This window comes from Eschscholzia californica, unplaced genomic scaffold (assembly GCF_041429995.1).
Source record: "Eschscholzia californica isolate CP2 unplaced genomic scaffold, dmEscCali1.0.p SCAF_2, whole genome shotgun sequence".
NCBI lineage: Eukaryota > Viridiplantae > Streptophyta > Magnoliopsida > Ranunculales > Papaveraceae > Eschscholzia > Eschscholzia californica.
In genome coordinates this window covers 38451021-38476895 of record NW_028238309.1, presented here as the reverse complement: position 1 = coordinate 38476895, position 25875 = coordinate 38451021, and the positions used below count along the sequence as shown (strand labels likewise).

The window sequence follows — 25875 nt, the reverse complement described above, 5'->3', positions numbered from 1 at the left end:
TTGGGGTTTCCTATTGATCATCCATTTGTACTACATTGTGATAATATGGGAGCTCATCACTTGGCCATGAATCCAGTGTTTCACTCTCGCACCAAACATGTTGAAATTGACTACCATTTTGTTCGAGAATTGGTGTCCTCGGGTGTTCTATCAATCTCTTTTGTGCCTACTTCAGAGCAGCTGGCAGATGTCTTCACCAAGGGACTATCTAATCCTCTCTTCTCTCGACTTTTATCCAATCTGATGCATCTTATTCCTTGCTCAGATTGAGGGGGAGTATTAGAGAAGATGATGTTTACAGAGTGTAAGAATAATGAGTGGTTAAATAAAGAAGAGAGGAGAAGATGAGGTGCCTATATACTGAGGGTATATTAGTCTTTTTGTAAGACGAGTTTGTTAGGATTAACTAACTCTTTCTCTCTCTCTCACTAAACAGTATAAATACTGATTGTACTCTTTTAATTGGTTTAATGAAAATCACTCAAACTCTTTCTACTAATCACTAAAACTCACAATAACCAAGCATTTCCTCGGGTCTGAATAATATATTAGATATTCCCACCTACTCAGATACAATGTAGTGGAAGACGAAAGCAAAGGACATGATACCAAATAATGGACTACATATATTGTTTGAAGTAATACTTGTACTAGATTTTAGTATATAGTTGCTGAGATAGACGTGGTTGAGCGAAAGCACGCAACGGCTTAGCCAAAAATAAATCGTTAGGCGACTCGGTGAGGTCAATGCTCAACTCACCAGGTGGAACACTCCATGTGAATGCTTGGAGAAGTCTGGCGAGTAACATTACTGTCATGAGAGAACCAAGTTGGGAACCCATGCACCCACGTCTTCCTGTGCTGAAGGAGATGAATCGTAGTTCCGGCTCAGTAAGTTCAACATGATCAAAACAGGAACTAGTATTAGTAGGAATTAAGCTGCAAGGCTTTAGATGTCGGTCTGGGTTGAAGGTAAGTGGGTCATCCCAGACATCAGGGTTCCGACCAAGTCCGGTCCGGCTAAGCAAAACATGACTACCCTTAGGGATGAAATATCCGGCGACAACAGAATCAGCGGTAGAGACATGGGGAACGTTGAAAGGTGCGATAGGGTGTAGCCGGAAAGCCTCCTTAGCGCAGGCCTTGATATAATTGAGGTGAGGGAGGTGGGATTCTTGGACAAGTACCAGTTCATTATCCTTTCCAACTACCCTCTCTATCTCATCCACTGCTCTCTTGAGGAGATGGGGTTGATTCAACATTTCTGCCACTGCCCACTCAGCTGCATTTGATGGATTGTCTATGGATGCATATATTATGTCCTGCATGATATTCACATTAACTTTCCAACTATTTCTTTAATTAATTATCGGTGTGCACGTCAAGACATAATTTTTTTTCTTGTTTTATTTAGACAAACAATGGAGAGTCCACCTGGGTGGAACCAGGGACGGATTCAGAATTTTTACTTAGGGGGTGCGGATTTATATACCTAAATTTTTATTTTGCAAACAAAACAATTAACAAAATACTTGTGTTCATTAAATATTAATATATCAACAATTACAAACGCATTAACCTCTACAAGAGTTCATGTTTTGAAATGTTCTAATAATCGACTCATTATCAATTTTACTAAAAATTTATTTTCAATAAAGGCTATTAAACTAATATTCAACCACGGATCACTCATCTTGTTTCTTAAACGTGTTTTAGCTAGCTTCAAAAAAGCTCTTGCAAGAGAGACAGTCGCAGCCGGCAAAGTTAGTGCTAAAGTGATAAGTAAATAAACTAAATAATATGTTTTATTTCTCTTAGTTTCCACCAATGTTCTAGCAAGAGCTCCAATCTCATCCAGTTTGGAAAATCATCATTCTTCCTCGTACCTAATGTAATTATCAAGCTGATAACTAAGTAGCAGTGTCAAGACTAACGAAATCTGACGGGTAAAATTCAGCAAGACGCATCAACATACTTTTGTCGAAAAGGGCAAATCCTCTAGATGAACTTAAAAATGCCATACAACAGAACAACTCGGTACTCTTCAAACATAAAATACTTAAAAATGGGTGTAAATATACAAATATATCTATAGAAAAAATATACAAATATTTTTTTTTAATATAGGTATTCGTATATTTATCTAATGATATGTGATAATGACAAAAAGATTGGATCCCACGACCTCACACTCATAGCTAAAATGTAACTCACGTCCTAACCACAATGCCAAGTCCATCTTTTTGTCATTATCACATATCATTAGATAAATATATAAATACCTGTATTAAAAAAAAATATTTACTATATTATTATTTTTCAGGAGGATCCATGGGGTGCGGCCGCACCCCCTCGCACCCCCATGGATCCGCCCCTAGGTGGAACTCGGTGGGCATGGCCGCATGGTCCCCGCGGTCCTGTTGTATTGGGCTGAGGTGGGTCATAAGATCTTCTCTCAGGCTATTGGGATTCGGGAAATATTAGATACACTCAACATTTTTGTTATATGCACTCACATCTCCATTGACTGGAACAAGAAATAGCCCTGGTGTGATTGCATATAACAAAATGGTGAGTGCATTTAAAATTTCCCTTCGGATTTAGGTAAATGGAGCTGACAGCATTGAAATTTCCACTGATTAAAGCCCGTCTATGCCCGGCTTTGGGCCATCCGAGTGAGGTTAAGAAGAGGTTTGGGCCATCCGAGTGAGGTTATACTAAGAACTTAAAAAATTTCTTGGTCAAATTTTAATTGGGTGTTTAAGTAACAATAAACACAATCGACTAAACTTTGGCCTTCACTAACTGAGGTATTCTTTGTTTTCTTAGTAAGTCAAATCTGAAATCCAACTAGATTTAGGTTGTGTTTGTTTTTTTATTTTTTCAGATCTGAAATCTGAATTAGGACTAATTCAGATTTCAGATGTTTGTTTTTTCTAATTAATAAAATCTGAAATTTGAGCTGAATTGTGTGAATGTCTGAATAGTCTGAAAAATAACCCACATTTTTCAGACTTCAAAATGTGTCTGAAACAAGGGCTCAAGATCTGAAATGTGCTAAGTGACGTTTATGCCCCCATCAATTAAAAATATTCTTCCGATCAAATCTTTTACCACCGCTACCACCACCACCGCTACCACCACCACTACCACCACCACCGCCACATACAATCACCACATACAATCACTACCACCACCACCACATACAATCACCATTATCACCACATACAATCACTACCACCACCACCACATACAATCACCACCACCACCACCACCACCACATACAATCACCACCACCATCACCGTCACCACATACAATCACCACCACCACCACCACATACAATAACCACCACAAACTGAGATAGATCCAAAGAGGTAAAAAAAAAAGACTGGGAGAGTGACAGAACCCTCGCCGGATCTGGCGAGGGTTACTTTGTCGATCTTTACAGCGAGAAAGACGAGACTGAGAGAAAACCCTTTCGCTGATCTTTACAGAGAGAACCTTGCCGCTGATTTTTAGAGATATGGAGAACAATCCAGTCGATCCAGAGTTGATCCAGAAACCAAATCATTCATAGCTGCTCTTCTTCATTCTGTTTCTAATCACTTGTGAAAAAGGGTTTGTTCGTTTGCTCAAGATAAAAAAAACCCTAGAGAGAAACACATAAATCTAGATAGAGAGAGAGAGAGAGGTTGCAGAGAGATGGAGAGAAAGAAGATTTTAGGGTTTTTTTTTATTTTCGTCCAGGGATGAAGATCAAGATAAAAAAACCCTAGAGAGAAACACATAAATCTAGTAGAGAGAGAGAGAGAGGTTGCAGAGAGATGGAGAGAAAGAAGATTTTAGGGTTTTTTTTATTTATTTTCGTCCAGGGATGAAGATCAAGATAAAAAAACCCTAGAGAGAAACACATAAATCTAGTAGAGAGAGAGAGAGGTTGCAGAGAGATGGAGAGAAAGAAGATTTTAGGGTTTTTTTATTTTAGTCCAGGGATGAAGATCAAGATAAAAAAACCCTAGAGAGAAACACATAAATCTAGTAGAGAGAGAGAGAGGTTGCAGAGAGATGGAGAGAAAGAAGATTTTAGGATTTTTTTATTTTAGTCCAGGGATGAAGATCAAGATAAAAAAAACCCTAGAGAGAAACACATAAATCTAATAGAGAGAGAGAGAGAGAGGTTGCAGAGAGATGGAGAGAAAGAAGATTTTAGGGTTTTTTTATTTTAGTCCAGGGAAGAAGAGTAAGAGAAACATATATTAGGTTTTGTTTGTCAAAAATTTAAATAAGGGTAAAAATGTCAAATTGTTCATTAAGACATTATAATTCAGATTCAAAAAACAAACATCTAACTAGGAGAATAATCTGCTCAATTCAGATTCAGCCAATTCAGTTCAGCCAATTCAGATTCAGCCAATTCAGATTCAGACATAAATAAAAAAACAAACAGCACCTTAGATTTCAGAATTGTTTTTTGTCTGATTCAAAATATTTGCTGAATTAATCAGTTGAATTCATTTCGAGTCAATTTGAGTTAGAAAAATCAAATTTAGACAAGTCAAATTCAGGGAAACAAAAAAAAGTACAAATGTCAGCTAACATTTATTATTGGCCGGTGTTACGGGGAAATAAAAAAAAAATTCCGGGGTGTGAAGTTTTGGGTGGAAACGAAAAAAAATAGATTTTTTTGTTTCCCCAAACAACCAAATCCTTTTCATCTTCTTCTTCCTTTCACCTACCATCTCCGGCGACTTCCACCATCTCCGGCGACAAGATTTTTTTTTCTCCTCCTCTCATCTCCGGCGAAGGGGCTCCTCCCTTTCGCCGGAGACAGAAAAGAAAGAGAGAGAAAGAGAAGAAAGAGAAAGAGAAGAGAGAGAAAGAGAAGAGAGAGAGAGAGAGAGAGAGAGAGAGAGAGAGAGAGAGAGAGAGAGAGAGAGAGAGAGAGAGAGAGAGAGAGAGAGAGAAGGGAGATAAAGAAGATGATGAAGTCGCCGGCACCATCCGGACGGCGACTTTCTGTCGGCGACTTATAAGGTGTGTTTGGTTTGATTTTTTTTTCCACCATCTTCTCCGGAAATATTTCTGCTTTCCCCAAAGCGGTGGCCTTATTATTTTTTACCTATCATGTGGCCCACGATACAAACTTATTTTAACTTAGAATCCATAGAATCAACTGTGAGGATTAAAACGTGCCTAAGGACCCATTATCGTTGCTACTTTAATTCGCTTGATCTCCTCAAGTTGTATGTTTAAATTAAGTGAAATGTACTTACTGCAATCTGCGCTTTGATCTCCTCAGATGACAGCAAATAATTACCATTAACGTCCTCATCCTGGCTGAGGGTGTTCTTGAGAGAAATGAGAACATCAAGTAGATCCTCCTCCACTATTGGTACTTGCTGCTTGTTAGTATTATTTCTCCATTTTAGAATCCTCTGATCAATAATAGGATCATGGTACATATTAACGATAGCAATTGCTTCTTTCATGAGCTTCTCATGGCCATCTATATCGAACCATCTAAGACAAGGCATGTAGTCTGATACACAAAAGGCATTGAGTAAAGATAGAATGGTGAATATGGCATCGACATATCTTTCTTCTTCAACACCAGGCCCACCATCCTCTTTCCCTTCACCAAAGTACCTCTTGTTGAACATCATCTTTCTTATTACGTTACCGCTATATTGCCAAGCGACAGATCTTACATTCACCACAGCACCACCGCCACCATTCTCGGTGCACTGGTTGTATATGTGACGCACAAGGTTATCCGCTTCCTCCATTCTCTTATTTTGAAGCCAATTGAGTTTGTCTCGGCTCAGAACATGAGTAGCCACCACCCTTCTCATTTTCTTCCATTGATCACCCCATGTTGCATCCACAACTGACAAGAACCCACGGCTCGAGTACTCAGTTGCCATTGTGAGAGGTCTAGATGCAAACACCGCATCGTGCTTTTTCAAGAATTCACGAGCAATCCGTGGACATTTCACTGGAACTATGTGGACATTGCCTAGACGGATACATGCGATATCTTTATCCATTTTGTTCATAACCCCTAGTACCCATTGGAACCTAGGTTTGTTTAGGAAAAGCTCTGGAAGGTTGCCAACCAATGGCCAGCAGGGTGAAGGTCCAGGAGGGAGCTTCTGCTGGGATTCATGATGAACTACTACTAGACGACGGTAATAATGGTGAAGCAATGCTTGTAATAGGACGAAGATGACGACTAGAATGGATGGTAAGAGTATTATGTTAAGAACCTCAAATTCAATCATCAAGGTTGTAGACTTGTTATGATTGGGAGAGCAAGAGGAGGTATTGTCCTTCATGGTGGCTACTAGTTGTTTGTGTTGATGCCAGTTTAGGAAGATAGTTGGGAGAGAGTAGTCACAATTTATACAAGAATTATTTAATGTTTATAGCGGGCGCGGCGGGTGAAACAGTTTAGGAGGAATGTGTTCCATTTAGACATAAAATAAGGATAATATAGTTCTTCGAGAAGGCAATATCATTAAGAGTAATATAGTTTAATTCTAATGACATCGGATATGAGTAATATAGTAATTGAGTTGCTCGTCAACGAAATAACGTATTAGTTATTAATTAATAATGTACCTTTCGAATCTAACTGATACTGTAACACATATACTCTTACCGAGTCATGTCGTTTGATAATTCCGCAATAATATTTTAGTTTCTTAGGTTGTCTTAGGCCTCAATCAAGCGAAACGTTTTGAGATTTTCTTATCCAGAGTTCACCTCAAGAAGTGGGGGATCACACTTATAAACCGATCACTGTCTCTCTTCGCGCGCAACTAATTTAAGAATAGGATACTTTTCGAGCATGATAACACCCTTCGCCATTTGGTAGTGTGATTAGTAATTATTCATGTTTCGTAATTACACTTTCATTAAAAAACAAGACTACTATTAAGATTAGGGCACCCTCGAATCCATCATTACATATTTCTTATAAAAGTGGTTCTGATGAAGAAAAGCCATCTCGGTAATGGCCGGCGGGGTCTCATATTTCTACTCATCATCATCGTCCTTCAGAGCACAAAGCAAGATTTTAGAAAGTCCAAGTCAATTTTGTGAATTGAAAATTGAATACAAAATATTAGAAAATCTGGCAGTCTTGGTCTAGAAAGTAGTTTCCTCACAAAATTTTCAGGCAAAATGTTTTTCTTTCTAGAGCACTATCTATCGTCAAAATAGACTTATTAGGGTAGATACATTTTATAACCTATTTGGGATATTTCTCAAGTTCTTTGGGTAGGTAGTGCCCCTTCAATAATGCCCTCAATACCATTTTCAAACAAGGTAGAGATAGATGTTTCAACTCCAATAAAGAGGATCATTAACTTTTATAACGTTGTTTCTAGATTTATCCATTAATCAAGTAATATTTCTAGATATCGATCGTTTACTTGTAAGACTCATGAATATAGTTTGCCAAAATATTTGACCATTAAGTCCAATTTTATAAGAACTTTTACTTAGACAAAATATTGTATTCGGTGTTACCAGAGTCAAATATTTCTATAATGGGATCCCACAAACTCTTAGTCTTGTATTTTGCCCCTAAAGACAATCCTAGATAAGAGGTTGGAAGAGTGCTTGACTAGCATCCAATGTCCTCAGGACGGGTTGGGTTCGCATTTGCAAACCGAGTTTGTGAGATTTGCAAACTCAATTTGCTTTGCATCTGCAAACCGAGTTTACAAGATTTGCAAGGCCTCTTTGTACAAAAAAAAGTAAATGGAAAAAAACGCCGTAATTAAAGTTTAAAGAGAAAATTAAGAAAATAGTTACATAAAGTCATAGTTTAGTCTTTATAAAAATATTTTGACCGAATAATAATTATGAAATGTTTGCTGCTTTTATATCTACTTGGAATATTACAATGAGTCACATAGCTAAAACCCCTTTTGGGAGACACTGACATAATCTCTAAAAGACTGAACTTCATTACTCTTTTTTCTTCAAACTTCGGTCTATACATAATGCTTATTTGAACATTTCGTTATTTTGTTGGAAACACATACAAACGGAAACTGCAAGTGAACTTGTGTGCAGCTCAAGTGAATTTAGATCATGATTCCATGATATTAAAGCAATTAATATGTTGGAATCACCTTAGAACATGATTCCATGAAACGAAATTAACAATATCAGAAATCTCCGTACCTCATACGGATCCTTTATAACTGCACTCCACCACTTGTGAACGTCAAAGGGACTAGCATTTGTACCTACTGGCTATTTTTTGAAAAAGAAATATGTGACTAAACAGGAAATATCAATGTCACTTTTCATGTGATGCCTCGAGGTATACCAAAACAGTACACCCCAGTTTTTTCATTTAGGTGCTGTTTGTTTTTTCATTTGTGTCTGAATCTGAAATTTCTGAATCTGAATTTGCTGAACTGAAATGACTGAATCTGAATATGCAATAATCTGAATACGAGTCAGATGTTTGTTTTTTAAATCTGAATTGTTAGATCTGAATAGGTTTTTGACTTTTATATCCCTTATAAATAAAAAAATTCTATTTTTGTCCCGAAGTCTTGGTAAAATAAGGAGTATAAAAAGCCTTACAATTTTAGGGTTTTTTTTTCTGTGTTTTGATTTTGAGAGAGAGTAGATCTCCGTCTCCTACTTCTCTCCCTCACAGTCGCCGGATTTCTCTCTATCTCTCTCTCATCGAAGATCCTCACTAGATCTCTTCTTGTGGAACCAAATACTCACGCCGATTTCTCTCTCTCTATCTAACCAAAGGCCGTCACCGATCTCTTTCTACCTAACGAAATACCTGCTCTTTGGTGGTGGTCGTGGGTGTTTGTGGTGGTCGATGGTGGCGGTCCGGTAGGATTATGGAAACTAGGGTGGTTTTGCTGATAATTCCTACTGCAAATAAGTAAATGTTATGGCGGCTGGATTATGGAAACTAGGGTTTTCTTCATAGTCCATCTTATTATACCGACAACCCCCTTTCTTATCTTGTCATGTTGAACTGTATATATGTAAACTTCATCTGACTAGCAATTCTATATTGATTGTTCATTTGTTTTTTCATTGATAGATCAACTTTTTGTTTGATGGATACAGTCTTTTAACCTAACGTTTTGCATGGGTTTTTATGTTTAAGGTTATTACTCTTTTGGTGGTGGTGGTGGTTATGATTATGGTGGTAGTGGTGGTGGTTTTGATTTTGGTGGTGGTGGTGGTTTTGATTTTGGTTGTGGTGGTTTTATCCGGTGGTGGTGGTTGTTTTAGCCGGTGATGGTGCTGGTGAAATTCTTGAAAGTGGGATGGATTTTTTTAAAATCACAGGGTTAAAAATGTCATTAAATATAATTCAGACATTAGGCTTACCTTTCAGACTTGTTTTAAAGTCTGAAAATAATGGGCTTTTATTCAGCCTATTCAGACCTCTAACTCATTCAGACAAAATTTCAGATTTTACTAAATAAAAAAAACAAACATCTGAAATCTGAATTGGTCGCCAATTCAGATTTCAGATCTGAAAAAATGAAAAAACAAACAGCACCTTACATATATTATGTAAACATCTATCTGCACGGAATACTGCGGCTACAATGTCACTCTACCATACAAACTTAATCGTTGAAAGGTTCAGGAAAATAGGACGTATATGTAAAATATTGGTGGCACAGATTTTAAACTACTTCAGACAATTCAACCACAGCTCTTTAGAGCAATCGTCTAGTTAAGAATACATACATGTTAACAGTGGTTACTCGTTTACAGCGATGTGTTTGCAATTGCATGCTAACTACAATACCTCATTTTGCATTTTTTGAGAAAATATCTCATATTATTGATGACAAAAGTAGATGTCATGATGTAATAACCAACCTCTTCTTGAATCTCATGCGATGACAATCTCCGTCATGCCTATCAGAGTCATGTGAGAGATCTTCTTTCAGGACATCATATGTTGTCAAGACAATATCAGCATTAACAAGTTCGCTGATATCCATTATAGGTGTAGCTGAAAGAGTAGCATTCCTTACACATTCATAAACACAAGTTTTGAGAGAACCTGGTTTTATATGACTACGACAAAAGAACAACAACCAATATGTTAGCTTCATTTGATAAATAATTCCAACTTGCAACTATTTGAAACGATTTTTTCCCTCTTAAAGAAACAATTATCGAACATCCATGCAACAATGAAGTAGTTACGAAAAGCAGCTGAGCAAACAACTAATACGAACATCTCATATTTTGAGTACACGGTCTCACAAATGAAAATCCTAAAATGCTATATAGGCAGTTGGAATGATAAGAATGCCAAACAGAAACCCGAAATGACAAATAGCAGACAGCTCATTCTGTTTCCTACTTCAACAGCTTCTTTAGGCTACAGTCGGCATGTTCCAAGATTTTTGGATAAAAGAAAATCTTTTCCTTGTTTTTAACTTTGTGTATTTCGGACTGTCCAAAAACAAAGTCAGGTTCTATTACCAGTTCCCCGGACGAGTTCTACCAATCCATTATTGACTTACTTTTTTGTCAGGCAATTGGTCAAAAGACTCAAACGGGTGGGGAAAGATAAAGAAAGGTAAAAAGAGATTTATGCGACAAGTCTATGGCTCTATGCACCGGGTGCCAGCCAAAAGTTAAGTTACAAAATCCTGTTAATCTCTTGAAAACTGAGTTGGAGACTCGGTGTGAGAGAATGAAGTGAGCTCCCCTTGCATTAGGACTCCGTGACTTGGGACTCCATGCTATACACTTAAACTGTGACAAGAAAGATGCCCTGATTATATTTTCAATTCTTAAAAAAAAAAGTAATATCTTTCACATTTAATTGTCAAAAAATGACTTATCTTGAAGAGAAGCTCTGTGCACCAACTGAGCAACATTGCCAAGTTACAGTTTTATAGCTGATTAGATGGAAGGTGGTACAATAACACGAGTTTTCGTCTAATTCTTGTTGATGACGAAACAAATAATCTTGAGAATTCTATGCCATAGACCCATATATGATGTCTCGCAGTTTGTCCAAACATTTCAAAGGTCTAAGGTTGAGAAAGTCTGGAATCGAGCTAATTTTTACTGCTCCTTCGACTTCTTGTCTTACTGTTCCTGTCCCACAAACTACTGCCTGTTTTACGCCAATTAAATTCCATGTACTTGATAAAACGTTTAGTGACATTGACGTTCTTCAAATACAAAAGGATAATATACAACAGACACAAAAATGATCCTTAAAATTGCTAAATACAATACCAGTGTGAATAATAGACAAACAGAAGGACAAGAGAAACATACCGGGTGATTTCTGCTCCAGTAATATTGGAGTTGGGCAGACAGTAAGAGTTGCTCCAGTAATGACAAATAAAACTTCCATTCATTCCATCTACACTGCTAGAGATTTTATTTCTAGAAGTTTTCGCTTCTGGTGAGTAACCAACATAATCGGCATATTGCCTAGCATCACAAATATCACACTGTACCAATAATCCTAGTCAGGGCTTTCACTCATAGCCCCACATAAACAGTCAATACGTTCTACATTGTGCTGCCTTCAAATATTGGGTTTTGGTGAGCAAGGATACAAGCAAGCAGTTCAACAGCTTTTAGGAGACCCATCTCATCTGTGATTAAAATCAATAAAAACAGCGTTAAGCAAATAAGAAGGTGTCGAATGAAAAGAGAAGTTGTTTTTTTTTTTTGAAGAAGAAGAAGAAGAAGGATATATTATACTTTAAAGGACATTATTTACAAGAGCTAACAAGTGCGCAAGAAATCTAAACATTTCAGTTTTACAGTGTTTTATATGAAACGAAACCTCACCAATAAACATTGGCAAAGATTGCACACCTACCGGAAAAAGAATACTTGCATATCTTTCTTTTAGAGGAACAAGAATATTTTGTTTAATCAATACTTGCATAACTTAATAGTTGCATTTTATGATTATAAATACCAAAAAAGTATGACAACAAGCACTTAAAATCTATTGCTCCCTGCGACTGAACTACGCATACTTAAAAAGAGAATACTTTATAGTATGATAATAAACAGCAAAAGGACTAGTAACGAAAAGAAAATGAAAGCTTTCATTCGTTATGAATAGAGGCCGTATGCACGATACAAGTGATAGATATAGAAAGTTGTTATTTAAAGGACACAAGTGTTATCATAGAGAAAGGGGGACAAGGTTATAAAATAAGTAACTGTAAACTGTGAAGTACGATTAGATAGATAAACTGCCGTTCCACGAAAGTGAAAACCATTTCTTACATTTATATCCTTATATAACCTATGGTACTAAAGATTAAAGAATGACAGTAAAAGAGTAAGTAGAGGGTATGTTACTCTATTCGGATGATCAGATCTATCTATTTCACAACAAAAAGTGAAGTACTGGACATTTTATAATAAGGTGAAAAAGTAAACTTTTACATTTCTAACAGTGACATAGTAAAGAATCGGGCTTACCGGCAAGAATCCCACCAGATACATAAGGTGAGGATGATTCTGGATGCAACGAGATACTTCCACTAATAATTAAACACAACTAGTGAGAAATGGAAACAGTAAACATCAAAAAGCTAACAAACTATTACGGGGAAAGATGATATCTCTTCTTGATTAATTTTTTGCAATAAATAAAAATAATTACGTTAAGACATTGCTGTTTAGAACAGAAATAGCATTGAACGGTGGAGTTCGGTATTTAGTTAGAAGAATTTCATGGTTTGCAGTGTTCTCTAGCAAAAGGGACCAGGTGAGATTGTTATATCTATTTGTCCATCACTCTTGAATTTCTAGAACATTCTTGTTTGTGTTTCAAGAAATTGAACAGGTACACATAGAGGCCTAGCAAAATGGCTTTCATTCCTTAAATCCATATTCTCTGATGCTGCTTTCTCTCTTTGAACCATCCAATAAACAGCACGACGTTAGTAAGGGCTTAATTCCGGAAGCAAGTCAGGGAGTTCATCAGCCAAGAATAGCTCTCTCCTGAGAGCATGAAACAGCCATAAAGCAAAAAATTACACACTGACTGAAAATTCAATATTGATAAATACTACTAGCAGTATAACTCACTTGGATGGTTTAATGGCATCATCGAATTCAGTATTTTGTCTTAAATCATTAGTAACTCCTCCTGCCTCCATATGAGCTTCGAGCTCGAATGGCTTATCAATTCCATATATTTCCTGCGTCTTTGTAACTTCAGGCCGCAACCAAGCCATAACACTTAGCATACTCCTTTTCCACGGTTTCCTAAGGGTCTCCAGAAGTGACTCACATGCATTAAAGGCATTCTTAAGTATTTCTGCCCTCACCGCAAGAGAGATATAATCCTCTGACACTCTAACTTCCTTAACTGGCCTGACCATCAAAATCTTTTGACTAACCAAGTGAACAAGACCGGAGACGCCTTCATTTGGACCATCAAAAATTCCTGAGAAGATTACAATTTCTGTGTCCTTAGTGTCCTCCGACTTACATATCTCCAGAAAGATATTTTCAGCAGATGTAATGGGAAAATGACCTAATCTAACACGACTTTCACATGTGGGTAAAACCCCCTCGTTTCGACATCGAATCATTGACAACAACTTCAGCAATATCAAGACGATCATGATTTGTACTCCAATAAGTCTTATCAATATCGACAAAAACGGGTTTCGTATTTGAACCGCCAACTTTCTCTTCATTGTTGTTTGTTTCTGAAATTTCCGAATTAGCAATATTCCCCAAATTTAGCTCGGAACTAGCAAAGTTATTTGAAATCTCACCCGACCTACGAGGACGGGCTTGTTTCTTCTTACCCATGAAACAGCAGCTGGATGCACGTACTTTAAACACCAAAGACAAGTGATAGTCAAGTTTTATAGAATCTCAAATTAACATGAATGTGAAACTGAAAAATCATGAAAGTCAATAATATGAGCAAGTTGACTGATGGTTTAACTTCTCCAAACCAAACCAGAGAATACTTGACAATTAAACAAGTATCTATTAGCAAATTTTTGAAAGTTACAAGTAGGACAATATTAGAACCCTCTTAAATGAGCAACTTTTAAGCCAACCAGTACCCTAATTAGAACGAATCCATCATGAATATTCTAAACCCAATACAGAAAGTATTCAATTGAAATTACCCTTCAGACAGAATACAAGTCTGGGCTTTAGTCATTATCATTTTTTCCCTGAAAGAGGCAAAATAATCAATAGGAGGAATTAAAGCAGAGGGCAAGGACTCAAGGAGTAAGCAATTTAATTGTAAATCTTTCATAAGAGAAAAACTTTACCTGAATATCACGAGGAACTAACACATCCAAACTGTTAGGATTAGTAATCTTTTGATTTCCTCAATTTTAAGTCACATTTTAGTCGAAGAACTCATCATGTTCAAGTAAAAACCTTAAACTTTCTCTGCTTATTCTTCGACAAATTTCGTTTTCTTACACTTCAACTATCCTTTAGTTGTAGTATATTTAAGGCCACCCGTTCGTACAAAAAATCTCCCTGCCCTTCAAGATTTTGAAAAATGATTGTTTAGGTTAAAAAAAGGAAGATTGACTCAAGTTAGAAAACACGGGACATCAGCTCGACTCAAGTTAGCTTTCCCTATTTCAAGAGACTAAGTCGACATAAACAATCTATTCGAAATAATATATGGGGAGAAGTGGAAATTGAAGCATGAAACTATTTCATGAATAAATCATAAAATACACACATCAGCACATACACTTATGCCATGAAAAATGAAAATCGATAGGTGATTTCTAATTATTTAACTCCATTACTAGTACAAGATCCGATACTTCTTCGAGGTTGAGGAGACTTTTTCGAGTAGGCACAGTTCCATTCTCCTCCACCCTGAGCATAATAGTCCATAGGATAGTCCGTATTACTAGTACATTTCCTCACTTCCTTCACCTTGCTGTTATTCATACAACATGATTTGTTCTCTTCACAACAACCCAAGCCGTCTCTTCCTGATGATTTCTCTTCTTTCTCCCACCAACCAGGAATAAACCCAAGAGCAATTTCAGCTTCAAATGGAGTCAAAATCGGCTTTCCAAATGCTTCTCCCCAATCAATTGAAAGTCGAGGACAAGCAATCTGAATCCAAGCATCTATAGACTCACCAAATAACCCAACCCGAATAGGAGATATTTCTGACATCAAAATCACTGTCCAAACAAGACCTTGTTCTCTCATCTTTTCCTGCAAGCGGTCGAGAATTTTGGGATTCCCTTGCCGCCCCAATGTCCCGAGCACAACTCCCCAGCTTCTTGCTTCCCTTGCTTTAACAATCATCTTCTTCCTCACATCTTTCATTCCTACATGATCGTACTCCTCTAAGAACAAAACCCAAGGTACGGATCATACCGAAAAGCCTTAATATTTGGATTCGCAATCATAAAGACTTCCAGATGGAACCTTCCATCAGCTACAAAGATAACAACATCAGCAGACCCTTTAGGTAGGGTAGGAGAAGTGCAGCCAAGAACTTCACCAGCTGATAAAGGTTTAGACTGGGGGATTAAAACATCAAAGCCAGCACTTTCAAGCTCAGATTTCGCTGCTCGAATTGCTGTAGAGAACTGAATAGTACCAGCCAAAGCAAGCTTTTTTGATTTTCCTGTTGCTGAATCCAGGTTTAGTTTGATAGTATCAATCAAACGATCGACATCAATCTTGATTTCAACAAAAACATAGAGAGAAGGGATCTTGGTTGAGTCAATGGGGATGAGACAACTGTGGCCATAGTGGATAAGGAGATCTGCATTCAAGGCAGTAGCTGAGAAATCATCGACACAACAAGCACCATAAGTGACATCTCCGAGGACAAAACAATCATCAAGTTTGCCAAAGGTTTTGAATATATCAGAGAGAACAAGTGAATACATTAGGAGACCTTCAGGAAACTGTAGAGCAACACGCTTGGAATCAGATTTTAGAATTCTCCAAATGCATTTGTGAACCTCAAAGTTATAATTGGCTGGGAGGAGAGAAATTGCTGCATTTAGTGCAGAATCATTGACAATGGAGTCTGGGATCTGGTTCTTGATAAACCTCTTTGGTTGTGCTCGAGGTTTATTCTCATTAGGGTTCTGAGAGATTAGAAGTAGTTCACCACTTTTATTCTCCATTAGATTTGTTATGCTGGGTTAGTGAACTATTGCCAGTACAAAATATCTTCTTCACCTAAATCAACGTACATAGGTAATATTGGTATCAACCCCATTTATAGATTTCGAACACTAGAGTTTGGGAATATCTTCTTCACCTAAATACCATGGAGATAACAGAAGTTAGCCAACAATGTACAACCAAACTCAAAATAAGTTAAACGGATGCAATTTTATGAACGAATTGCAGTTACTAGATGTGGATTTCGACTAATACTACAACAAACACCATGTTGTTTTGGTATTTAAGCATAAACATGGAAACCCACAATTTCTTTTTTCAACCTAAGAGGAAACTCAGAGCTCTAACACCCTAAATGCTTCCTGGCCAATGTTGTATGAGGCGACAGACCTTTCGCAATCAACCAACATAATACAAGCAAGCAATGCAATACATAAACAAGTTCATAATCAACTCATACACAATTCATATTTCATACAAAAAATGCGAACCAATTCATATTTCATACAAAAAAAAGTGACCGGAAACCACCAATTCATAAACAACTCATACACAATTCATAATTTATAATCACTGCCCACTAGTTTGTATGTAGTAAAACGATAAAAGTAGAATGAAAAAAAATATAAAAATTAGGAAGAAGGAGAAAAAGAAGATAAGAAGAAGAAAAATAGAGTATAGCTAGGTTGACTAATTGCTGTTCGACTGATCAGTGAAGGAAGAAAAAACTGAAAACTGGAAGAAGAAGAAGAAGAAGAAGAAGATTTAACTTGAAGTATTAAGATGGAAGAGGAAGAAGATGACGGTTCTTCCTCTCTCTAATGTTTTGATCGATTAGGGGCAAGGGAAGACAGAGAAACTGATTTCATCCCAAGTCAAGTCGAGTGGGCTTTGGACAGTTGGCCTTGGGTTGGGAAAAAAAATGCGAGAACACGAAGCCCGTCATGGACACCGAGTCCCGTTAGAGCCCACGGGTATCCGAAACTCACCCAAGACCCAGTGAAATCAACGGGTCGGGCTCGAGTTTTAAAGTGCTGCCCGACATCCCACCTGAATCCGACCTCTTAACATTTGTCGGACATAACCTGCTTAATAATGTCGCTCGTTTACCAATAATACCTACGTTGTGCGTATATCTGTATGTATATATTGATGTATGTATAACATATATACGTATAATATAATACATAATAATGTATTTTACTACATATACTGTTGTGATGGTGGATCGAAGATGTGATGGTTGTATGGTGGCGGTCACCAAAGTGACAAAATATAGTGGTAACCCGGTGAAAAGATGTACAAAATAGATTAGTAAATTCTTATATGTTAAATGTACTTTGATGGTATATATATATATATATAGTCCCGAAGTACCCTTTTCTTGAATAGTGAAAAATTGAAAAACCGACACCCGACCACTCGATATCCAACCGCTCAATACTCGAGAAATCAGAAAGGTTTGAAGGACTTGGACGGGTTTTGGACATGAGGACTTCTAAAATAACCCGTCTAGTTAAGCCCGAGAACCCGGATGGACAAGGAATTTCAAAGCCCGACCGACCCGCCTAGGTGGTATAAGCCTGACCAGCTTGGCCCGAACCAATCCCCACACCTATTAATTTTTTAGTAGAGGCACCCTCATCGCTTCTCGCTTTTCCTAGGCGATCTCAGCTAGGAGCTCCAGTCCCCAATTGTGAAAAAAAGGGGAATTCATCCCCAAACTTAAACGACCCCGAGAATATGTCGCTTTGAGTACCTAGGTGCACTTAAGCGTAGCTTTTGACAACATTGCTCTTGACTTCCATTTATATTTCGTGTTCGTTGAACACTAAATTCATTTTGTTTGAAAAGAATACTCAAGTCTTTATATTACTGTAGCCAAGTGAAACACACACTATATCATGATATATATAAATTTGTTACTCCATAACATTTTTTCTTTACAATTAGTATAAGCCATTGAAGCCAATGCTTCTAAGCCGTGCTTCACGTCATACGGAAGAGAAAAAGAGAATTGATGTTGAACTTGATGTCGAAGATTGAAGATTGAAAAAAATGATGAAACTTCAGAATTAAAATTGTTAACATATAAATATAAATTGTTATTTTCTATAACAAAGTAAGAGAAAAATCTCATCGAGAAAAAGTAAGAGAGTGTAAAGACTGAGTTTCTTGAAAGTAATTTTCGATTCCTTCTCAACTCAATTGAATTGTTTGATTACAAAAGCCCTCTTATATATCAGAAGGTTTAGAGAGAGAGAAGAAGAAACTTAACAGAAACTTAACTAACATTAACAGAAACTTAACTAACTAATTTTATCAATTAGTTAGTCTAACACATTACTACTATTCGCACACGCTTCCTGTCTGCCTCTTTGAGATAATGTGGGCGCTTTCATTTAAGTGTGTGGGCGCGCATATAACTTGTGGTAGTTAAATCAGTTTTCTTGGTCTTCTTCTTCTTCAATGTGTTCGACCATATGCCTAGGAGTTAACTCTCTCTTACAGCCCCCCTCAAACTCATGATTGGTAGTGGAAAGAATCATGAGTTTGCTTCTAATGAAATCAAACTGTGAGGAGAGAATACCCTTGGTGAATATATCAGCTAAATTCTCTTCAGAGGAAACAAACTTGATGTCCAAAGTGGAATTCATAACTAAGTCTCGAATGAAATGATAATCTATCTCAATGTGCTTGGTCCGAGCACGAAAAACTGGATTGGAAGCCAAAAACTTAGCACCCATGTTGTCACATGACAGACTAAGTGGAGCAGCAATTGAAACCCCAAGTTCTTCCAACAAGTAAGATAACCATAACAACTCAGAGGTAGCCATTGACAGAGCACGATACTCAGCTTCAGTGGAGGACCTAGACACAGTAGCTTGCTTCTTAGAAGACCATGACACCAAAGAAGAGCCCAGAAAAACACAATAGCCACTTGTAGATCTTCTAGTATCTGGGTATCCTGCCCAATTTGAGTCAGAAAAACCCTTGAGAATGGACACATCTCCTGATTGAATAGTCATACCTGCTCCAATAGTCCCTTTCAAGTATCTGGGTACTTTCTTAAGAAGAATCAAGTGAGCAGTCCTTGGCTCATGCATAAATTGGGACAGGTAGTTGACACTATAAGTCAAATCAGGCCTGGTCATGGTGGCATACTTCAACCCACCAACCATGCTCCTGTAGAAGATAGGATTGTCTATGAACTCACCATCAAACTTGGATACCCTCTTTCTGAAGGAGTTGAAGGAGATGTCCTTCGACCAAGATGGCAATGCGAGCAATATGTCGGCTAGGAAAATTGATGAAGAAGATCATCAAGTCCGATCGATTTAGGGGTCGTAGCGTTTAGCTAGAAACCAACTACGATCGTCGAATTACGAAGTAATTCGCGGCTAACTTCGATTGGATCCTACATCGGGTTACACATAAGAATGGGTATTTAATCAGATGATATGACTATTGGGAGTGTGATATAACATTGGGAATGTCCCATAAACATATCTCACAGGCCTAAATAGAATTTGGGCAAAAGATAGCAAAAAGGCCCGAAATAAGGGTTTTGGGCCTAGGCCGATTCGGGCACTTTTAGGGCTCGGATTGGGCTGATTTTTGGAGGGACGTTTCCTTATGTTATGAACATTAAATATGCCAATTTTGGCTGGGTTTGGACGTCATCTCCTTAGGGAATTGAGAAAATATCAACTAGTTGCTATTTTCGACTATTTCCCTAAATCTTATTCTAAAGGGTGTTTTAGGAAACCTAAAAGGAGGTGAATTCTTATTAGGGTTCTATATAAACACTCTTAGGGCAGAGAATAAGGTGTGGAATTTCTCTCTAAGCTTTCTTACTCTACCACATCAAGTAGAGAGGAGAAAGTGAGCTAATTCCCAAGCTATCTTCTAGTCTAGCAAGAAGAAGGTCTTCTTATTATCAAACCACCATTGGAGTGCTAGCGAGCTTTCAAGGAGGGAGATTAAATACACTATTCGGTGTCCCAAGTAGAGGAGCTACGTTTGAAGCTCTTGGTCTTCTTTAATCTATACAACTAGTTCGAGGGAAATAGCGATTAAGGTAATCCACTATCTTCTTATTGGTTAATTACTAGTTTTGCATGATGATCTTGGGGATACTAGTGTTAGACATTAGATGCCGTTATCCGCAATAAACACTAGCATAAGGGTATAATTCCCTACACTTTCCTGCTGAAATGGGAACCAGGCTAGGCTTAGAATCAGATAGCCCTGACTTATCCAATAGCTCAAAAGTATATTTAGTTTGAGTAAGAAGCAATGAGGAGGGAGTTCTCTGAACTTCAATACCCAAAAAATAATTAATGTTTCCAAGCCTTTTCATAGCAAATTCCTCAGCCAAAGCAGCAAACAACTGATCTAGGAGAGAGGCTGAGGTACCAGTAAGGATGATATCATCTACATACAGAAGAAGAACCATCATTTGACCAGCAGAGGTGAACACAAACATTGAAGTGTCAGAAGCACTCCTAAGAAAACCCCAATTTTGAAGATATGTAGAAAACCTTGTAAACCAAGCCTTTGGTGCTTGTTTAAGGCCATAAAGAGCCTTATGAGGATGACAAACAAAATCAGGAGATTGGGGATCAGCAAACCCTGGTGGCTGTTTCATATAGACAGTCTCTGTAAGATGCCCATGAAGAAAGGCATTCGACACATCAAGCTACTGGATCGGCCAATGATGTGAAATTGCCACAGTAAGAACCACTCTAATGGTTTGAATCTCGACTACTGGGCTGAAAGTCTCTACATAGTCAATTCCCTCTTGTTGAGAATACCCTTGAGCCACAAGTCTGGCCTTGTGTCTCTCAATGGTCCCATTTGAATTATACTTAACTTTGAATACCCACTTACATCCAAGTATATTCATTTTACAAGTTTTGGGTATGAGAGACCAAGTTTCATTTCTCATTAAGGCCTGAAATTCATCTTCCATTGCCTTCTTCCAATTTGGATCCTTAATAGCACTCTTATAGCTTGTAGGTTCTGCTAAAGAGGGTAATGGACCTTTGTGAACAGAAGCAAGAGCATGAGGGACAGAGAAATGGGCCACATGATCAGGGATGGATTTGGGTTTAACAATACCACTTTTTAGCCTTGTTTGCATAGGATGAGAATTGAAATCACTGGATACTTCCTCCTGAGGATGATCAGGTTGAGTGGGACTATGTGATGAATGAAGAAAAGGGACATGTTCTACTGAGGATGTAGTGGGAGAAGAGAATGGAAAAGCTTGATCATCTAGGGAATATGTGGAATGATAAGATGGAGCAGACATGTCCACATTGGATGGGAGTGAAGGAAGCTGAAAAATTTGATAGGTGGAAGTAGAGTTTGTGTCTAGCTTGGACTTAATTGGTGACTTATCAGTGGCATAAGGGATGTAAATTCATCAAAAATAACATGTCTTGAGACATATTCCCTTCCTGTCTCAATGTCTAGACACTTGTATCCCTTGTGTGTGGGATTGTATCCTATGAATACACATTTAGATGATTTGGGACTTAGCTTATCACTCTTAGTATTTCCCAAATAAGGATAGCAAAGTGAACCAAATACTTTGATCATAGCATAATCAGGAGTTTTATCAAAGAGTAATTCATAATGAGTTTTATAAGAAAGGAGCTTACTTGGGGTTCTGTTTATAATGTAAGTTGCAGCAGCATAGGCATGAAACCGGAACTCCTTTGGCATAGATGCTTGAAATAGCAATGTATTTCCCACAGATGTAATTTGTCTGTTTTTTCTTTCAGCCCTACCATTTTGTTCAGGGGTATATGGGCAGGAGCTCCTGAACACAATCCCACACTTAGTGAGATGAGTATGAAATTCTCCTTTGCTAAGTTCAGGTGCTCCATCACTTTGGAAGTAGTACTTTATGAGTAATGAAAAAAGCCTTTCATTTTGTGTCTGAAAGTGCTGAAAACACTTTAAGCTTTCTGACCTAAACTTCATAGGGTTTATCCAGAAAAATCTACTATAATCATCAAGGAAGAGGATGTAATATCTTATTCCTGTCTTTGTAGTGACTGGGGCTGGTCCTCAAATGTCACAGTGAACTAGCTGAAGAGGAACTGATGTTGTGTTATCAGATACATGAAAAGGAAGTATCTGACTTTTCCCTAACTGACAAGATGAGCAAACATCTTTAAAATTCTTAGATGTGATCTTGATTCTCTTTTCCCTTTCTAGGAGCAAGATTACTTCTTGAGATGCATGCCCTAGTCTGTTGTGCCAAGTCTCAGCAGTACCTCTTGCCAAACAAGCTATTTCAGTATCTTCCTTAGGTGTAACATAAGGATCCATTTGAAAATCAATTCTATATAGGTTATTCACCATTGGTCCTTCTCCTAAGACATCTTTGGACCATAAATCTCTAATAAGAAAACCCCATGGAAGAAATTCTACACTATAGAAGTTCTCTTTGGTGAATTTTGAAATAGACAGAAGGTTCTTCTGTTGTGCCAAGTCTCAGCAGTACCTCTTGCCAAACAAGCTATTTCAGTATCTTCCTTAGGTGTAACATAAGGATCCATTTGAAAATCAATGCTATATAGGTTATTCACCATTGGTCCTTCTCCTAAGACATCTTTGGACCATAAATCTCTAATAAGAAAACCCCATGGAAGAAATTCTACACTACAGAAGTTCTCTTTGGTGAATTTTGAAATAGACAGAAGGTTCTTCTGTATTTTTGGAACATGAAGTACTTTCTTAAGATGAAAAGTGTTTGGGCTAGTGGCTAAATTTGCCTGGCCTGTGCTAACAATGTTTAGACACTTACCATCTCCAATCATGACTCCATTAGTACCTTGATAAGGAGTAATATATTGCAAATTCTCTTGAGTGTGTGTCATATGATTGGTTGCTCCTGTGTCAGCTATCCACTTCTTATCTTTTGCATTCAAGGATAGATAAGCCTTCTCATCATTTTGATTTTCAATTTCTTGCTCAGCCCCAAAATGGGCTTGTTCCTCTTCTTCTTCTTGTGGGTTTGAGTTATCTTCCTCCTCCTCTTCCTCATCTTCTATTTCTTGAAGGTGGAGATTAGCAAAATTCCTGCTAGCTGATTTTGAAACTTCAGAGGAGAAGTCTTTCAATCTTAATCTACACTGTCTAGCTGTGTGACCCCACTTGTAACATATGCCACAAGGAACTGTGGTGAAATCAAAGAAAGCATTTCTTGGCTGAGAAGGAGCCCTCATATTTGACATAATTGATGGCTTTTGACCATTTTCAAAACTCTGAGTCTGATTTGAAAACCTCATAGGTGATGATGATCTTATGCTACTTTTGTTTTGAAACTTCTTAACAAAATATAATTCACTTGGATCATCACTTGTTTCTTGCTCCTTCAACCATTGTTCATGGTGGATTAACCTACTCCTTAGTTCCCCAAAGCTAAGCACACCATCTCTATTCTGAATGGTGATAACAAATTGGGAGTATTCTTTCCCTAGGCCTTGAAGAGCTATCCTAGTTAATTCAGGTTCACTGGCTTTGTCATTCACTGCTACAAGAGAGTCAGCCAGATTCTTGATCTTACTCAAAAATTCAGCCATAGAAGAAGACCCTTTCTTCAAATTCTGAAGTTTATTTCTTAAGGAAGACTTTTGTGCTTCAAATTCTTGAAGAAAAACCATTTCCAAATAGCACCATATTTCTCTTGCGGTTTTTAACCCTAAAATATTAAAGGCAATTGAATGGGTAATAGTTGCTTTTATGCAAGACTTAACGAAACTATCTGTTTTCCTCCATTGAAGATAAGCTGGATTTACCACATCTCTTCCATCCTCTACAGTTAATTGTGGGGTGCCATCAATGTAGCACACTAGGTCGTTTCCAATCAGGGCATTTTCTACCTGATCTTTCCAAACTAGAAAGTTTGTTCCATCTAATCTAGCAGATATTAAATTTGTAAGATTTGGGTTATAGGTTACCTGAATTTGATTTGGATTCATCTTTCAATGTTTGAAGTTAATTTGTTTGATGATGATGATGAAGAAGAAGACTGTATCTCTGATTCCTTGATGACAGAAGATCAGCTCCCTTTGTTGTTCTTGATTTCAATCTCTCTTGAAAATCAATTTTAGGGTTTCTTTATGGCTCTGATACCATGTAAAGACTGAGTTTCATGTTAAGACTGAGTTTCTTGAAAGTAATTTTCGGTTCCTTCTCAACTCAATTGAATTGTTTGATTACAAAAGCCCTCTTATATATCAGAAGGTTTAGAGAGAGAGAAGAAGAAACTTAACAGAAACTTAACTAACTAATTTTATCAATTAGTTAGTCTAACACATTACTACTATTCGCACACACTTCCTGTCTGCCTCTTTGAGATAATGTGGGCGCTTTCATTTAAGTGTGTGGGCGCACATATAACTTGTGGTAGTTAAATCAGTTTCCTTGGTCTTCTTCTTCTTCAATGTGTTCGACCATATGCCTAGGAGTTAAACTCTCTCTTACAGAGAGAAAAATCATTGATGAAGATGAAGAATGAAGAAGGAAGAATGAAGAACGAAGAATGAAGAAGGAAGAATGATGAACTTGAGGAAAAAAAGTTCATTCACTTAATAAATCTGTTTGGATGTTAATTGGCTACCCTACATTCCCTTAAATTAATGTGAATTTCAAGTGAACTTTAAAAGGCGCCCCCACAGGCAAAACTTGTGATGTGCTAGACATGTTCAATAATAACAAGGGTCGCCTATAACATTACCCAAGTTCAAATCTAGGAAATAGTAAGACTTTTCCAACGGCTAGTTCTTACTCCAAAATTTGGGTTCACTTCTCTCTATCCTCTCACCACTCACTGATCTGGAGGACATTGTGTACAAACAAGAAGAAATGGAAACAGTTAAGAATCAGCCATGGAGAATTTCAATTCGTGCTGAGACCAAGAACTTCAATTTCAAGCTGAGAGCCTCAAAAGTTCTTCCATCTTGGAAATCCTTGGAAACCCGAATTTCGGTTATAGTTAAGCTCAATAGATTTTTCTTAAACGTGAAAGCGGAGACCGGAGAATCAGCAGTGAGGCGGAGGAGTGTAAAATCGAAGTTGATCAGACTGTTAGAGAAGTTACGGCTTCCTAAACATGTGAAGGAGAAAGGTGTTGCTGTTGAGACGAAATCGAGTTTCTGGAGCCCTACAAGAACTAGGTCTAGAGAGAACCGAGTACATGGGTGGAAGGGAGTGATAGGAGATTCTGTTGTTTTTGTCCGTTCAATATTAAAGAAATATGTAATGAGAAGAACTAATTTTACAATAGTGATATTGGGGTTACTTATCTTTTACTTGAGTGAATTTTCTTTGAGTTACTTAGTAGGTAGTTGTAGTCGGAATTTTGTGGGGTGGATGGGATTGTGGACCCAGTTCATCTCTTTTTACCTCTGAAGCCCATATATGTGTGTATGTGTTTGTTTTCACATTTCTTCAATAAAAAATGTATCTTCACTAATGTTTTTATTGCCTAGTTATTTTAGAATGAAAAAAATACATCGGAAGTTACATGGTGCAAGGTGTTGTAAAATGTTGCAAGGTGTGTCGCAAAGAGTTACAAAGCTGCCGTAAGGTGTTTCAAAGTTCTCGTAAGGTGCAAAACTGTCGCGTAGTGTTGGAAAGCTGTTGCAAATTAAAGAATACCTGGAGAGCAGAAGACTAAAAGAAATGAC

At 37.6% G+C, this 25875-nt stretch overlaps 2 protein-coding genes and 3 pseudogenes across 4 annotated transcripts; 1 reads left to right on the top strand and 4 right to left on the bottom strand.

Moving 5' to 3' along the window:
• Window positions 1-519: 519 nt before the first annotated feature.
• LOC147557751 (tryptophan N-monooxygenase CYP79A68-like) lies at window positions 520-6334 on the bottom strand. Its single transcript, XM_086664292.1, has 2 exons — window positions 5275-6334; window positions 520-1322 (listed from the first exon to the last, which is right to left on the bottom strand). The coding sequence occupies exons 1-2, from the start codon at window positions 6280-6282 to the stop codon at window positions 651-653; spliced, it is 1680 nt and encodes a 559-aa protein (XP_086520418.1). The 5' UTR covers window positions 6283-6334; the 3' UTR covers window positions 520-650.
• A 3821-nt stretch (window positions 6335-10155) lies between these two features.
• On the bottom strand, window positions 10156-14698 carry LOC147557750 (uncharacterized; annotated as a pseudogene). The gene is made up of 3 exons (XR_015234138.1): window positions 13100-14698; window positions 12488-13012; window positions 10156-11640 (listed from the first exon to the last, which is right to left on the bottom strand). The product of XR_015234138.1 is annotated as an uncharacterized LOC147557750 (transcript).
• Window positions 14698-16296, bottom strand: LOC147557749 (uncharacterized; annotated as a pseudogene). Its single transcript, XR_015234185.1, has one exon. The product of XR_015234185.1 is annotated as an uncharacterized LOC147557749 (transcript).
• Window positions 16297-18606: 2310 nt separating this feature from the next.
• LOC147557748 (secreted RxLR effector protein 161 pseudogene) lies at window positions 18607-19347 on the bottom strand (annotated as a pseudogene).
• A 5704-nt stretch (window positions 19348-25051) lies between these two features.
• On the top strand, window positions 25052-25659 carry LOC147557747 (uncharacterized). Its single transcript, XM_086664291.1, has one exon. It carries the CDS (start codon window positions 25052-25054, stop codon window positions 25595-25597), a length of 546 nt encoding a protein of 181 aa, XP_086520417.1. The 3' UTR covers window positions 25598-25659.
• The last annotated feature ends 216 nt before the right edge of the window (window positions 25660-25875 follow it).

Excerpts from the sequence above, each read along its gene's own strand:
- LOC147557751 (XM_086664292.1), bottom strand. The coding sequence starts at position 6,282 with ATGATTGAATTTGAGGTTCTTAACATAATACTCTTACCATCCATTCTA. Across the intron at positions 1,323-5,274 it reads AGATCAAAGCGCAGATTGCA|GACATAATATATGCATCCAT; the intron begins GTAAGTACATTT and ends AATATCATGCAG.
- LOC147557747 (XM_086664291.1), top strand. The coding sequence starts at position 25,052 with ATGGAAACAGTTAAGAATCAGCCATGGAGAATTTCAATTCGTGCTGAG.